This window comes from Chiroxiphia lanceolata, chromosome 4, assembly GCF_009829145.1.
Source record: "Chiroxiphia lanceolata isolate bChiLan1 chromosome 4, bChiLan1.pri, whole genome shotgun sequence".
NCBI lineage: Eukaryota > Metazoa > Chordata > Aves > Passeriformes > Pipridae > Chiroxiphia > Chiroxiphia lanceolata.
Genome location: NC_045640.1, coordinates 21,707,283 through 21,725,019, shown reverse-complemented (window position 1 = coordinate 21,725,019; position 17,737 = coordinate 21,707,283). Strand labels below are relative to the sequence as shown.

Here is a 17,737-nt window from a genome sequence, read left to right as displayed (position 1 = left end):
GCTAGAATCAATTTTTGATGCAGTTGTTCAGGTCACAGATTCCACAATTTTTTCATGACTGTCTAGTGGTACTTGTATCCAATTCTTTGCTAAACTGAATGCTGGTGCTTGAATGTACTTATTAGTATGTTCATAGAAACTAAATAATTGAAATAATTGAAAAAAACTAAAAAGAAATATTTCAAAAATTAACACATCTGCTGATTTTAATTTCCAATATAGTAATGTCTAATTTTAATACTCTGTGCAGTTTATAAAAAATATTTATGTTTCATATTTAAACAGTTGTTCTTCCAATTATCTGTCACTAGAACTCATCAAAGTGTTACCTGCTGAGGCAAAAACATTTGACTACTTTGGACGTTTCTCCATAAGGAAAAATGTGGAATATATCACCATTATAAATGCTCATAGGTTCTTTAGATTGACAAAAGTAAACTTTGTTTCCCCTCTTACCTCCCAAACCTTCCTCTGAACTTTAGGCAACAAGGTAAGAAAAAGTCTGCAGCGAAAGATTCTTCCCTTTCATATCCAGTATCAGAAAAACTACAGTTTCTTCTGCTGGTTGCTTTGTCTTGTTCATGCTCCTGAAAAAGACAGTTCAACACACATTGAATTTGACACTTCACTTCAGGACAAATCTGCAAGTGTGGTTTTTGCATTCTCTCTTCTATTCATAAATGCCTTGAAAATAAGTGGAGCTCCATCAAAAGTCAGGACAAGAGGTTGCGAGAGTGACAGCATGTTTTACACACGCGCGCGCCAATGTGACAACAAAGTCCATTTTTAGAAAGCTGCATAGAAACCTCTCTGCATCAGTGTCAAATTAGAGATACTGTTCTGAAATACTGATTACGACTGCATATTTAGCCTGTGTCATCTGAAAGAATCTATCTGACTTATCTATCCATCTATTACTGCCTGTTGCTCAAATGAATGTCATCTTGTCAATGGACTCGTCACTACATTCAGCTGGAAGGTTTGCAAACTTTCATTTCTGAGAAAGAACTGCTATGGTGTCTATGGATGACTTCAATACTAGCACATTCCTTTTTTTAGGAGTGTCAAACTTCTTGGCAATCCATTTTGTTGAACAAAAGTGAATTCCTGCTGTAGTCCCTCTACAATATTTTTTTCAAGGCATAGTTCTTTAACGATTTTTTATGCCCTTATGAATGTTGCACTTATATGCTTCCTTTAATGTAATTCAACCTGCCTGTATAGTTTTATTCGTTTCCAAAGATAGAATTCTGTGTGAGAATGTGTCTGAAAAATTCACATTTAAGAGGCAAATTTTACTGCAAGCTGAGGTAAAAGGAGGAAGGACCATTTAGAAATACTTAATTTTTTTTTTAATATTTGTCTTCTATAAATTAAATGCTTGTCTTGTATAGATAAGTGTTTTATATATAGTGTTTTATAGAAACAAAGTATTTTCTAGAAAGTCTGCTGTTTACAATGCACCTACCAAGACTACCAAGGTTACAAGTTTTTTGGCTCCAGGTTTTTCAGGCAGTGAACTTGTGTTATCTGAAACTTATAGAAGACAGATTTACTTGGGGCGTATTTTGTTTTATTTTGTTTTATCTGTGTGTGTATGTACAAATAGAAATTGCTAAAAAGAATTGCATGTTTAGATGCCTGTTTACATTCAAAGACCTTGCTGGAAAAAGTTGCTAGCCTAATTAATTTATTGCATTTTTCTGTGGTATGACTCACTGTAGTATTTATGTTTTTTGCTTCTGAAATTTCTGACAGGTTAGAAATACTGTATGAATGATACAAGAAAGCTCATTGATTCGCAAATATGAGTAAGATAAATAAATAAAGAGATACTCTTAAAAGAGTAGAACCTGGTAAGGTTAATGGCATAACATGATTAAAAGGTATGCAGAAGAAAAGAAATTAAGGGGTTTGTTAAGAGTTTCTCTTTGTTTTCTGGACTCCGTTGTTGGACACCTCATTAAACCACACTCCTGCAACACCAAATGTCAAAGAGGTAAGCAGAGCTATGCTTATTAAAGGGTATGACAACACTTCAGAGATGGAAATAGAAGTTTCAGAGTAGGAAAGAGCCAAGAAGAGGAAATATTTTTCCTTCTGGCTTTCATCTACCACTGAGATCAGGTAGATTAATACACATGATGCAAGTGGGTAGGGATTTATCTGTGAACAAGTATTTTAGGTCCCTATTAAGTATATTTATTAAACACTGTCTTAATAAAATTAGGAAAAAAAGAATAGCTATAATAAAATAATTCCACATCATTGAATGATGATTAATTCAAATTCAATATATTGACCTTGAATTTGCTTTTGTCTCAGCACTGTCTTTCATTTGGTTCTTTATTTTCTATTGTGCTAGTTACACCAAGGATAGTAGTATAACTAGACAGATAAGGAGTAAATGGAAATGAAGAAGTCTATAGTCTCAGGGAATAACTCTACAGCTCTTTTCTGAAGAGAACCCAATACTGAATTTGAATTAGCAACTCCCTATGATTTGAAACAGTTTAGAAAGCTTTTCTGAACCTTATATGCTGTTTTCTGTGTTGCTATTCTTGAGTTACTTTATAAACAAATCAAACTGTGATTTATATTGTTTTTATCTTGCATGAAAACTTTTTTTAAGGCTACTGGTGATGCTGATCTAGTCATTACATACAGAAGGGACTACTGTTGTAAAAGACAGCAAAAAAAGTTTTTACAAATGCATCATTAACAAAAGGAGGGTTAAGGAAAATCTGCATCTATCCTTTATTGCATGCAGGGGGAAACAGTGACATGATACAGAAGAGGACGAGATACTTAGTTTCTTTTTTGCCTCAGTCTTTAATAGTAAGGCCAGTCATCCTCAGGGTACCCAGACCCCCGAGCTGAAAGACACAAATGGGAAGCAGAATGCAACCACCATAATCCAGGAGGAAAAGGTCAGTGACCTGCTACACCACTTAGACACACATAGGGACAATGCACAGTAGGCACAGATGGGATTCACCTAAGGGTACTGAGGGAGAGGATGGAAGACCTTGCCAAACCATTTTCAGTCATTTGCCAGCAGTCCTTGACTAAGCGTAGAGGTTCCAGGTGGCTAGAAGTTAGCAAATATGATACCCATCTACAAGAACTGTTGGAAGAAAGATAAGGGGAACTACAGACTTATCAGTGATGGAAGAGGTCATACAGCAGATCGTCTTGAGTTTAATGAGGTTTCCACTCAGTCTCCTCTTCTCCAGGCTGAACAGATCAAGTGACCTCAGCCATTCCTCATCCCTGGAAGCGTTCAAGGTCAGGTTGGACGGAGCTTTGATCAACCTAATGTAGCAGACCGTATCTCCACTCATGACAGGGGGGTTGGAAGTAGATGATCTCTAAGGTCACAGAACCACAGAATCATTTGGGTTAGACAAGACCTCCAAGATCATCGCATCCAAACTTTAACCAATCACTGTCTTGTCAACTGGACCATAAAATTAAGTGCCACGTCCAGTTCTTTCTTGAACATGTGTGGGGATAGTGACTCCACCACATCCTGGCCAGTCCATTCCAATGTTTAACAACTCTTTACATGAAGAAATTCTTCCTGGTCCCTCCCAACCCAAGCCATTATATTATTTTATGAAGAGAGAGAGAAGTATTTAGGCAGATAGAAGTAATAGTCAAACTGAAATTTTGTCAAAACACTGAGGTTATACTAGAATGTAGTAATGGAAGACTCTCTTAGTTTTAGAATGGTTCATTTTCCCACCATCTCCAGGAAAGGGAATTCACCAGTTCTATTCTAATTAATTAAAATTAAATTCTTATCCAATAATTCAGATGGTTAGATGTAATTATATGTTTTTCATTGTTGTGTTAAATGGATAAAATAAAGACTATTCCAAGAGGGAAATGTTGCTTAATATGCAAGATACAAAAAGGAAGATTTGTTTAGTAAACTGTAAATACTCTGAGGCATAAGCTCATTACTTCTGTTGCAATACAGAAGAGGCTCACTAATTCACATTAATGACTTGGAGACCCACTGTAAATGACTGAAGTTTATTATGAGACATTAGGTGAAATAAATGATAAAACTCTCATGGACTTATAGTTTAATTGATATTGTGGCAAATGAACAAGAAAAAATAACAAGAATAACTAATTACAAAATATGTACCAGTCATTTATATGATCCACAATTTCATTGCAAATATTTGGGAGTATTTAAATTTGGATGATGCTTTCTTTTTTGGGATTGGATTTTTTTCTTCTCTCTCCTACAAATCTTAATTAGGAAGTACCTTTATTTTTGGGTGGGAGTACAAATTATTGGTGCAGATTAACGAAATCTGAAGAAGACTGTTAAATCTAAGATTGTATTGCTGAACAGAGACAGGACAAAACTAGGTTAATTAATCTCTTTTTAAGTAGAAACAATGAAACAGAACTGTATTAATTCTCAAAACAAAAGACACATTTTTTAAACAGTAACCATTTTTTCTGCCACAACAGTATACACTTCTAAAGGAAAAATGCTGAGAAGTAGGTACTTAGTCAGCATTAAAACACCAACTATTGCAGGGTGATACTATTATTTTTATTTTCTTTTGCTTGATGCTATTACATTGAAATTTCCTAATTTCAGGATGAGTTGCCATTTTGGGATTAGATGTAAGATGCTAGCACCAGCATTATCTTTTTCTGGTTACCTTCTCTATTTTCTTTCTTCTATTCTGTTTTTCTTGATACAATAGGAGGAAATAAACTATTCTAAATCTTAAGTTATTAAAAAATTAATAACCCACAAGGTTTTTTCATACTTTCATTAATTATATATTCTTATTGGTGCCATCTTTGACATAGCAGCCACAAAGTGATGGAGTTTAAAATCTCTGTTGACTGGAGTAAAAGTGCCAGCAAAACCTCAACTCTGGACATAAGGAGAGCAGAACTGAGACTGCTCAGGAAACTAGTAAGTAAGGACCCCCAGGAAAATATTTTTGCAGGTGCTGGGGTCCATCAGTGTGGGTCACTTTTCAAATGTCACCTCCTAAGGGCACAGGAGCACGCAACTCCCAAATGTTGAAAGTCAAGAAGGCAAGGTAGAAGGCCGACTAGGCTGAACAAGAATCTTCTCCTGGCAATAAGGTAAAAAAGAAAAGGGTATACCCAGTGGAAGCAAGGTCAAATGACATTAGAAGAATATAGAGACGCTACTTGCCACTGTAGGGAAAAAATTTGTGTGGCCAAAGCTCAATTGGACTTGAAGTTGGCCAGAAGTGTGGGGGACAATAAAAACAGTTTTTTCAAATACATTAATAGCAACAGGCAGTTTAGAAATATCATTGGTCCATTACAGGATGAGGATGGTCATCTCACAAACAGGGAGAGAGACAAGGAAGAGGTGTTTAACACGTTCTGTGCCTCTGTCTTCAAGACGGATGACAGACCAAGGGGGTCTCAGTGCCCTGAGCTGGAGGACCATGACTGTCAGAATGATCAACTCCCAGTCGACCCTGAACTTATGCAGGATCTACTGCTCCAGCTGGATCCCTATAAATCTATGGAACCTGATGGGATTCATCCCAGAATTCTCTAAGAGCCATCTGATGGCATTACAAAACCTCTCTTGATGATTTTTGAGCAGTCTTGGCAATCTGGAGAGTTCCTAGCTGACTGGAAGCTGGGGAACGTTGCCCTGTTTTTCCAGAAGGACAAGAAGGAGGGCCCTGGAAACTACAGACCTCTCAATCTCACTTCAGTGCCTGGTAAAGCTATGGAGAAGATTATTCTGGGAGGTACTGAAAAACATCTGGAGGCCAATACAGTCCTTGGTCACAGCCAGCATGGCTTCATGAGGATGAAGTCCTGCTTATCAAATCTGATCTCCTTTTATGACAGGGTAACGCACCTAGTTGGTTGAGGGAAGCCAGTGGATGTAATCTTTTTGGATTTCAGTAAAGCTTTCGATACTGTCTCTCACAGAATCCTTCTGGACAAAATGTCCAGCCCACAGCTGGATAAACACATCATGCAGTGGGTGAGCAGTTGGCTCACAGGTCGAGCACAGAGGGTGACAGTGAATGGGGTAACATCAGATTGGAGACCCGTCACTGGTGGGGTTCCACGGGGCTCCATCTTGGGCCCTGTGCTCTTCAACATCTTTATAAATGACTTGGACACAGGAGTGGAAAGGAAGTTAAGCAAGTTTGTAGCTGATACAAAACTGTGAGGAACTATTGACTCCCTTGAAGGTAGGAAGGCCCTGCAGAGAGACCTCAACAAGTGAGAGGACTGGGTAATCACCAACCATATGAAGCTCAACAATGGGAAGTGCAGGATCCTGCACCTGGGATGGGGCAACCCTAGTTGGTTGTATAGACTAGGGAGAGAGACTGGAAAGCAGTGTTGCGTAAAGGGACCTGGGGGTCCTGGTCAAGGAAATCTGAATATGAGTCAGCAGTGCTCTGGTGGCCAGGAGGGTCAGCTGTGTCCTGGAGATATCAGGCAAAGCATCTTCAGCAGGTTGAGGGAGGGGATTGTCCTGCTTTGCTCTGCACTGGTGTGGCCTCACCTGAAATATTGTGTGCAGTTTTGGGCATTGCAATATAAGAAAAATATTAAACCATTAGAGAACATCCAAAAGAGGGCAATGAGGATGCTGAAGGGCATTGAGGGGAAGCTGTGTGAGGATTGGTTGAGGTTACTTGGTCTGTTCAGCCTGGAGAAGAGGAGACTGAGGGGAGACCTCATTGCAGTCACAACTTCCTTGTGAGAGGAAGAGCAGGAGCAGGCACTGATCTGATCTCTTCTCTGTGATAATCAGTGACAGAATCTGAAGCAATGGCCTGAAGTTACGTTATGGGGGGCTTAGGTGGGATATTAGAAAAAGGTTCTTCACCCAGAGGGAGGTTGTGCACTGGAAGGGGCTCCCTAGGGACGCGGTCACAGCACCAAGCCTTCCAGAGTTCAAGAAGAATTTGGATGATAGTCTCAGGCACCCAGTGTGACTCTTGGGGATGGGCCTGTGAAGGGCTCAGAGTTGGACTCAGTGATCTTTGTAGGTCTCTTGCAACTCAGTATATTCTGTGATTCTGTGATCTGGAAAAAATATGTTAAAAACTTATAAGACATTGACTTCACAAAAGGATGTTATTTGGTTTTTTACATCTTTTTCTTAATATCTGCTTACCATCTGGATCTGGATTTAAAAATTTAAAATTCTGTAGAAATTGGAAGTCTACAAAGGGAAGGAAGTATTTCAAAATAAATGAAAGAAAAATCATGTGGACAAAAGTTGTCACAAGAAGAACAAATAAAATACACAGAAAAAGACATATGACCACTTAAGTGCTGGAAAACATCAGGGATTTGTGCCCGTTATCAAAGAAAGGTGGAAAATTAGTTCACACAAACAATATAACAAAAGTAACACTCTTTATCTGTATTCTGATAAGTAGCTTTTCTACATGACTGGATTTAATTTTAAGGATCCTGGCATCTAACTTACATAGAATAGGGGATTTCCGAAGACTACTTCTGTGACAAGATCGAGCTTCTGATTCCAAGTAACTCTTCTGGTGTTTCTTTGTCTTTTCTAAGTTAAATTAAATGTAAAGCAACAGATAGCAATGTCACTGAACAGTTTCAGTACCTATCATTCGCGTACATAGAAACACAAGTCCTGAAAGGATTTAGATGCTACTATTCCTACAATGGAAAAATATGGGGTTTTTTGTTTTATCAAAGAAAATAAACCCTTGAGGTACCATTTTGGGCTCCATATCTAACAGTCTAACACTGGCATTTTCAAACACATCTTTATCTCTTTCCAGTACAGGGGTATTGAATGTGTGCTGTATATTTTACCTCTCACATAGCCCCAGAAATCAGTTGTTGCTTTACTGTGCTTAGTCTCACAGGTGTGCTACAAATTCCATTCAAATGGCAAACAAAAGTGTCAACAACTGGCAACAGGGTTCTCTGGAGGAGAGCAATTTGAAGTGCATACAGGCTGCAAGGTGCTTGTCTCAAGCACTGGCTTCCACTGTTCCACAGGCTTCCACAACAGTATCCTAGAATGGATATCTTCATATCTTCTGCCTTTTCAGTTGGAGAATATTCCCTTTTTTTTTTTTTTTACTCTGAATTTTTATACAATAAATAAACTTTCTTTCAACAAGGACTTCTGATTCAGGTTGCTGAGCATCTCATGAGATGGTTACTCTGTTGTCACCAAAACATGGGAAATAAACTCTCCAATCGGTTTACTAGGTTAGAAATCCAACATCACTTTGTTGACAGCACACTGACTGCAAGGCTATAGCTCCGCGAAGCTGGCACACCCAGCAACTCAACAGACCAGGTTATATTCATGAAACTAATATATATTCAGTACATTTCTGTTACATATTCATTATAGTTCTTCAATAAATGTATATATACCAATAACTTGTTCAGTAACATTGTCATTATCGGCTCCTGGTTTTCTGAGTACTTTTCCTTAAATAACTTGTCAAACTTCACAAGAATGAGTACGAGAGACTTGCGACATTACCCAGGAGCCTGACAGAGAATATACCTTTGTGCAAAGTGACAGACCTTGATCAACCATCCTTCTTTGAAGGAACATAGTGATCTGAAGGCTTGAATGACCTCAGTAATATGATGTATTTGCTACTGAGTCTTGTGTAAGAAGACAGTTTTACTACCCAGTTTCATAGATGTTGTCTTAAATTAGGCTTTTTATCAAAGGCGGAATAGGTATCCATTTACTGAAATTGCATTATTAAACAAAAAAAAGAGAAGGTTTGTATATTCAATAGGTTAAATAAATAGAAATCAAATAAAATATAAACTCTGGTGTTAAATGCACAATATGCATTCCTGTATAGTACATTTTTTTAAATGTGTTTAATATTAAATGAGTTAACAGATACAGTTTGATAGGAAGTATCCATCAGTTATATTAATTCAAACTGCATTCAGAGAGAGAAAAGCCTTAGCTAAGAAAGAAAGAAATAGAAAGTAGATCCCACATTCCTGTGTATTAAAAAACCCCCGTTCTCCCTTTACCAAATAAATCTTTCTTAAAGGTATCTTCTGACAGCCACTGTGACAAAGAAAATAGCCATCAGCAACAACTGGCAGCCAAAGAATATTGAGCTGCTTTGAGCTGTTCTCAAGAGATAGGAATTCTAGCGAACAAATCCTTTTACACTGGCTAAAAAAGTCCAGTGATCACCAGATATTCAACAAATAAACCTCTGCAGCAGTATCCCTCTGCTGCAGAGCTCGGTGAGATTTTTTCAAAGCATTGTATTTCTATTGTTTTTTTTGTACTTTAAAAGTTTAGTGAAGGACTGAAGGTGTGGTTTTGGCCTAAATTGCTTCTTTTTTGTTGCATAACAACCCAAAGTTTAATATCACATATTCAGTTTTCTGTCATGTAAGAAATATAGTGCCCTCTTCTAAAGATTTTTCTGCCATTGCTTAAATTCCACAGATCACTCCCAGTTAGAAATCTGTACATAAATATATATAGGTATTATAATATTGATGATGATAATAACAAATAAACTAATGCATATTTATATATATGAAATAAATAATGCACATTTATAGATGAGGAAATATTTGCCTATCCAGGAATTTGTAAAAATAATAGACCCAAAAATGCAGTACTTCCAAGTAAAAGTAGCACATCAGCTTTTACTAGAGTGTGGTTTGAACACCAGTGAGGATGTACCGTGTTTGACTAGCTGTTTGCAAGCACAACAAGCTGTGATCGTGTAGTCCGATAATAAGTATTGCCATGGCTATTAAGAGACCATAAGCTTTGTATTGAATTTGCTAGATGTCAGGAACTGAGACTTGTCAGACTTACTCTGTCTGAACTTTACTTGAACTGCCTTACAGATTTGTTTCGCTTTGTTTCACTGTGACAACAATTTCTCTGTTTGACCAGGGATTTATGGATAATTAATTTTACTTTTGGTTATTTTTATGTGGTGCAAGCATAGTTTTATAGAGACTAACAGGTAGTTATTCTGTATATAATGAAATATTTCAACTGTAACACAATGAAATAGAGAAATACAGACCTGGTACAGTAACAGGGGCCTTGAGAAGTTGAGACAAGGTATGTGGCATAGAGGAGTACAGGCATGGTATGATCAGGGATGAATCACAGGTAGAGATCACACAGTAATATGTGTTTTTACCTAAGTAAATAAGTAAAATTAAGAGTGTTATTTCGATGCCCTGGAAAGTTGACAATGTCTATCACGGTTGCATGTGGCTTTATATGACCTGTAGTGCCCTTATGATCTCTAATATTAAATATACTTGGATATAAAATATGACACCATAGAATATCTTCTTAACTACATGTATTTAAGATCTTGACCTTTTCTGATTACTCAGTATATTTTCTGTCTGTTAACTTAACAAACTTCTGTGAATGTTTAGGGTAAACAATTATACAGAACTCGTGTTTAAAACTTCTGGTTATGCTTCAGTAATATAAGAAATTTAATAAAGTTACTACAGGATCTCACCTACGTTCAACAGCTGCAATATAAAGTCTACATTGAAATCATTTGGTTTTGGTTAATTAATCAGGAAAGTTCTGTAGAAATCTGAAATCTATGGCAGTCTGAGTCTTATTAAAACCCAACATTTTTTAACCCCTATGGCAAAATAATTTTATTTTCAGGATGTATTTTCAAATAAAGTCTTTAAAAAAGTTATTGTAAAAATAGATACCTTGGTGAATATGCAAATTCTTTTGCATGAGAGGTTACCAGCCATATAGTTTATATACAAATATTCTGCTATATGACATCCATTTCCTAGCTGAGCAAAAAGAAGTAGAGACAAGAATTTGATTCTTCAGGAAATAGATTAGGGTTTTTCAAGAGGTGCAATAATATTTACATTAAACACAAAAAATAGAATATTGAAAAGTATATTGAAATTAATTGAAAACATGAATGTCTTTCAAGTAGATGAACTTAACGGAAGTTGAATTCCAAACTGTTTTGGCAAACTTTCTGCATTACATCTACATCTCTGCATTACATGACAGAGACTCAAGAAACTGTGTAAATTCTTTCTTCTGTTGATGTGCCTTTTTTTGTATGCAAAGATATAATGAAGGGCAGCTTAGTTCATAAATAACTCATTTTGCATTCTTCTTCACTAAATTTCAATACAAAGCACAATGAAAAGCACACTGCAGTAAAATAATGAGAAAAGCATTAATAATTACACAGATGACAAAAAGAAGAAAAGAAAATACCTGGTACAACATAAAATGAATTAAAAAAGAAAGATTAGAATTATGGAATACATCCAATTGCACAAAAAATATGCAAAAAAAATTGTTTAAAACACAAAGGGAGATTAAAAAACCGTAACAATTAAATAATTAAAAATTACTTATTAAATTGGATAAAATCCAAGAGATAATCTAATTACTGAGAACTTGACTTTATACAGTTTTATTCAAATTGCAAATAAGTGTTTTTAATTAGTTTGTTCCCAATTTCTTTTCAAAACTCTGAAAAAGGAGGACTCTCTGTACCCTATTTTTGACAGTACCAAAGCTCTCATTACCTGGGTAAGAATTTGCTTTGAGTTTCCTATAGTTTCTTTAGATGTTTTTCTTGTAAAGATCTGACTTGTGAGCTCTCTCACAGTAATTAGTTTATGAGAAATAAAAAAAAAACAACAACACATAGGGATGTACACAACATTTATGGAAAATAGAGTCATAATTGATCCCCTCCTCATTAGTCCAAAACAGTCAGATGGCTCTGTTATAACCACTGATCAAAACACTATTTGGAATCTGTTCAAAGGGTCAGTCTGTGACTCTCTACAATTGCTGCCTGTAGAGCTGTGTATCAATTTTCAAGCTTTACCTTACTCTTTAAGGATGTAACCCCAAGGATGTAGCTTCTTACATAGGATGCTTCCTCAGCCCTCAGTTTTATCATCTTATTCAATACTCTGTTGTCCATTCCTCATATTTTTCTTCCTGACACTCTACTCTTTTATGACCTATAAGTTTAGGATATTTTATAATGTAAATTTTGGAAGGTTCTTCTTTAACAAGCCTATTCTCTTCCAATGAAAGAGAAAGAAAAAAAAACCACAACAAAACCCACAACCTCAGTAATTAATAACATGTATACTGGAATTAAATTTTTCAGCCAACTGCATAGTAGAAATAGTTTTTTTTTTTTCTAGCAGCTTTTTTGTAGAAGCTCTAACCTTTGTGCTTCCAGTAGCTATGCTTCTGGGATGCTTACAAAGTTAAAATAGAGAAAAAGTGTTTCTTTTATTCTTACATAATGGTGGTCCAAATCTTTCCACTTGTTATCTTGTTATGTTTAATTCTTCTACCATACAGGAAAATCAGAAAGTATGGTCTTTTGTTTTAATCTTCTTTTTTTAAGAGGCGAACAATGAAAAGACAGTGAATCAAAAAGGCAAAGATCGCCTTATTTAAATTTAATATTGTTTTATTATTTAGTAGTTTAGTCCCAAAACAGGGAATGTATGAGGCTGAAAATGGAATATCATTACATAGCAAATGTCAGTAGATACATTTTATAGAGTTTTAAGGAATTTTGTAATAAGAATATTTTATAAAAGTATTTATTAGTGCAGCAAAATTAAATGGGCTTTCTCAGATTTTATGTCAAGACCCAGAAAAAGTTTATAAACAGGTACAAAATACCAAGGGTCCTGGCCTTATTAAATCTCACTGTAGCAACTAATTGTACTTTGGAATATTTTCAATAAAGTGGCAAAATTCCTTTACTTAAAACTCCTTTAGGAGTCCTTAAAGAGAACAACAGCATGGATAGTATGAATGTATAGATTTACATTTTCTTGATGAGAAATAAATTATTACATTTTACATTTTTAATACCAAAACAATTGTGTATATAATTTACCTGAAAAGTGGGAATAGCTGAGTTTCTGGTCACTATAAGTTGTTTAAAAAAATGTAGAAAATTATTTGAGTAGATGTAAGTGGAGACTACAACATTTGTTTCTCCCTAATTAGAAAGTAAATAGAATACAAATTGATGAAGTGGAAATTCTTCTACTTAAATAAAACTTTTATTTTGATTTTGAAGTATTCTTGGTTTTTGTGGGGTTTAAAGTTATCTAGAAATAAGAACCTTTATAATAATTTAAATATTTTTTTAAGATAGAATTGCAAAGCATTAATTTTTGTCACTGCCTACAAGTGGCTGCAGGAATAAATGAATGTATTATCCCTGTTCAGAAAAACAGTCATGAAGAATGCTCCTTATTTAAAAACAAACATGGGAGATCTATGTACTGTACCATATTAGAATCTAACACATCATAAGTATGTGTGGTGTTTTGAAGGTCAGCAGGAGTTAAGCTCTTAATTCAGTTAAATGCTTTTGTAAAACCGGTGCCTATATGCCTCCCTGGGTCCATGAGGATGCTAAAAAAAGTCTTTTAAAAAAATATCCTGCTATTTAATTGACACATAAAATGAGTTGCAAACATTATTTAAAATAACAAAATTAAGTTCCTTGTACAATAAAGAATGGTACATTTATGAACAAGTCTCTATTAGAGATCACTCAAGCTTTATCAACGAGAGGGATAAAAAATTCTTAAAAGATGGTAGAGTGTAAACAACCAACAGAATTTCCTTATTATGAAGTAAAAGTGGCTTTAAAATGCATCATTTAGGTCAAAAAATTATCACGTGCAAGGAGGATGAAGTATAAAGAGAAAAATGGCTTGGTATCTGTACTTGAAACTAGAGTTGTTTAAATATAGTTTTATGGTTGTACTGCTTTTGCCAAGTTGCTTGGCTAGTTATACAGGGTAACATCCATCTTTGTGAAGGGCAAAAAAAGAGTGAAATCCCCAAAGATCCCTTTGCTTTCTTGCTTTGGAAAAGAGAATGAAGAAAAGAACATATAAGGTCTTCACTTGAGAATTCTCTGCATATTTATTTACTTTTTACAGATATTAAATATCTAGATAATAAAGTGAGGTTTACTTTTGTTTGCTTTTTTCTCCTTTTCAGTTCTTTTACATTTGCAACATGTTAGAATTTTTAAGAATTAATGTAGAATGATTGCTACTGCAACTAAGGGTCAGAACAGGAAACTGTGTTGAGCGGTTGGCAACAAAAATATCCACACAGACAAATTCCTTCAGGAATTTGATGTAGGAATTTATAAAATATGCAGAAATTTTGGGGGGATTATTTAGCATTTTAACACTAACCTTCACTCTAAATATTATTTCTAGAGAGTTTGTCCTTGAAAAAAAAAGGTGTATAGTCACCTATAGTAAAAGGTATCTTCTGTTTTTGATTTAATGCAGCGCAGTAAAGTAATGATAAATCACACGTGACTTCCATGCACCTTCAATGTACCTTCAGCCTGATCTGCAGTGTTCAAACTGTCATACTCGGAGTCCCTTCTGGACAGAGCTGCCAATCATGCTAAACCATGTGAACAGCTTAGTGACACAGGCAGATGTTCACAGAGAATGAGACAGAGACCACAACAATCACTCACTTGCAAATTTATAGGATTTGAATATAGGGCTTTAGTGTGACAATCTGGTTCATTAATCTGGTAGTTTCTTTCAATTATATTTTTATAAGATACTTTAGTAAATAAAAAAATCTTAACCCCTTCATATTGCTACCATCAAAAAAAAGCAGATGACTTAGCCTTTTAAGCTTTCAAACTCCGGATTCTTCTTTATGATTTTGCACAAATTCAGAAAACATCCTTTCATATTAAGGTCTGAACTTTGTTTCTCAAAACTTCTTTCACTGGGAAAGAAACATAATACTGAGGTTTGAATATAATAGTTTTAACAGGAAGGAAACTCAGGAAAATTAAGTAACTTAATGCAAAACCTGAAACACAAGAACATGAGAACTGAACAACCAACAAAAAAAATTATGAGAAAAAAGATTATAAATATTTACATAGGTCTAATTTTCACTTAAATAAGAAAACCCCTAAATGTTAATAACTACAGCAAGAAAATAACTTCATAACAACAGTAATAGGTAACATTACTTAATAACTACAGCAAGACAAAAAAAGTATTAAAATCATAGACTCATAGAATCAGCTGGGTTGGAAGGGACCTCTGAGATCATTAAGTCTAACCCTTGATTCAACACCACTGTGGTTACTAGATCATGGTACTAAGTGCCACATCCAGTCTCATCTTAAAAACCTCCAGGGATGGAGAATCCACCACTTCCCTGGGCAGCCCATTCCCATGCCCGATTACCCTCTCTGTAAAGAATTTCTTCCTAATATTCAACGTAAACCTCCTCTGGCACAGTTTAAGACCATGCCCTCTTGTCTTACTGATAGCTGCCTGGGAGAAGAGACAAACCCCCACCTGGCTACAACCTCCTTTCAGGGAGTTGGAGAGAGTGATGAGGTCTCTCCTGAGCCTCGTCTTTTCCAGGCTGAACAACCCCAGCTCCCTCAGCCTCTACTCATAGGACTTGTGCTCAAGTCCCTTCATCAGCCTTGTTGCTCTTCTCTGGACCTGCTCCAGCACCTCAATGTCCTTCCTGAACTGAGGGGCCCAGAACTGGACACAGTACTCCGGGTGTGGCCTCACCAGCGCTGAGTACAGGGGAAGAATCACTTCCCTGGTCCTGCTGGCCACACTGTTCCTGACACAGGCCAGGACCCATTGGCCACCTGGGCACACTGCTGGCTCATGTTCAGCTTCCTGTCAATCCAAACTCCCAGGTCCCTTTCTGCCTGGCTGCTCTCCAGCCACTCTGTCCCCAGCCTGTAGTGCTGCATGGGGTTGTTGTGGTCAAAGTGCAGGACCCGGCACTTGGCCTTGTTGAACCTCATCCCATTGGAATCAGTCCAACTCTCCAGCTTGTCCAGGTCCCTCTGCAGAGCCCTCCTGCCTTCCAGCAGATCAACCCCCCCCTTCCAACTTGGTGTCATCTATAAATTTGCTAATGGTGCTGTATTACTTTACTTCAAGTAATTTTTTATCAAGGAATGGAAAAAGAAATCATTTAACTGGAAAAGACAGATAAAAAAATCACCATAGATATCCCTATATATTGGAAGTTATTTCAACAACCTACGGGAAAGTGTAAATTTCAACATCCACACACTGGATCTGTCTATTCTCTGGTGAGTTTTTCAAGTCACCAAACTAAGTAAACACTTAGATGCCAAAAAATTACTGTCCATAATTCACAGGGGTTTTTTCATCAGCAGTTTTAGATATTCGAAGACTGACAGTACGTACACAACTCTACAAGTACAGTGAACTGGAGGAGTCCCAAATTTTGACCCTTTGATTTGGTGACTTCCTACTCAGCAGTGGCAGAATTCAGTAGTTTTAGGAATTAAAAAAAAATATTGAAAAATTAGATGTGCCTTTGGTAAGTGATTGGCTTATCCAAAGCCAAGCAACACTAAAGCAAGTACTACATGTAGAAAGATGGTTACATTACCATTGTAAATTATTTTTAAAACTACTTTTAACTTCAAATATTTAATTAACAATTAGTTTAAAAAGTAAGATTCAGACTCAGTTTGTTAGAGTTTTTAAAAAAGTTTAATGCACAAAAAATTACAATTGGTCTTTTTCTCTCTTTTCATATCACCGAAGAAATCTCTGAAGATTAGAAAATTACTTCTTCCTCATATTTAGTTAAAAAAAAAAACATTCTTCAATGTTAATCCTTCTTCAAATTTTCACACGTTCTTATGTTCGGACTCAATTTCCTATAACATAGTGTCAATGATAACTACAGACACGGGGTAGGCAACAATTTATTTTCAGACACAAATTAAACAATTATTGAAGCAAAACAGTTATATACTGTATCTGCAAGGAATGCATTTACATACTTTCATTTCTAGAAAGGGCTTTTTGCTTTGAAATGGAAACAGTTTTCTAACTTAAAGTAGGTAATTACACACTCCATTAAACAAGTAATTAACAGATTACAATTTAAAAAAAAAACCTTGAAAATGAGCAATTCAGATGCTAAATGCAAAGCACTGTTATAATTAGCATAATACTTTTTGAAATGGATTAACAAATGCACAATGAAAATGAAAAAAATCTCTTTTCTCCATGCAAATCATGTGCAACAAATAGAATTTTATAAGCCAAACAATACCATAGTATAAGAAGAAACTAGTGAAAATACCTCATGCTAACTCAATTTATTTGTTTGTTTACTCAAATAAATAAATAAACAAACAACCTATTAATTCCCTGAAGAAATAGCTAAAACTTTTGGAAGATTAATATTGCACACGTACCATGCTGGGATAATTCATTATATGAAGGGTCAAATGTAGGGGTTTTTTTCAAGCAAATATGTTTCTTCTATTATCTTGAGGATGCAAGTGAAATTTTACCCACTACTATTCTAAACATCAGAAAAAGCTACCATAATGCAGAAGCACTATCCAATAGTTTATGTTTGCATTTCTTGTGTTAATTTTGTACATCTCATAAAGTTTCTTAAGATAAAAGCTAATATGCCCAGATAAGATATAAAAGACATGACTGGGTTTATGAACTAATTTCTTCAGCTCCTTCACTCCAGCTTGCACATATTGGCCACCTGTCTATTCCACCAGTACAAGATGTGTACTTTTCAGCTACTGCCTTGGAGGAGTGTCAGCTTCAAAATTAAGGAAATGGACTTTAACAGGAG

At 35.8% G+C, this 17,737-nt stretch overlaps 1 protein-coding gene across 1 annotated transcript in view; it reads right to left on the bottom strand.

The window, feature by feature from the left end:
* Positions 1–519: 519 nt before the first annotated feature.
* Positions 520–17,737, bottom strand: part of PCDH7 (protocadherin 7) — a 366,930-nt gene continuing 349,712 nt past the window's right edge. The window contains exon 3 of the mRNA XM_032686127.1: positions 520–587. Within this exon, the coding sequence (XP_032542018.1) occupies positions 580–587 (8 nt within the window). The 3' untranslated portion in view covers positions 520–579. The remainder of the gene's footprint in view (positions 588–17,737) is intronic.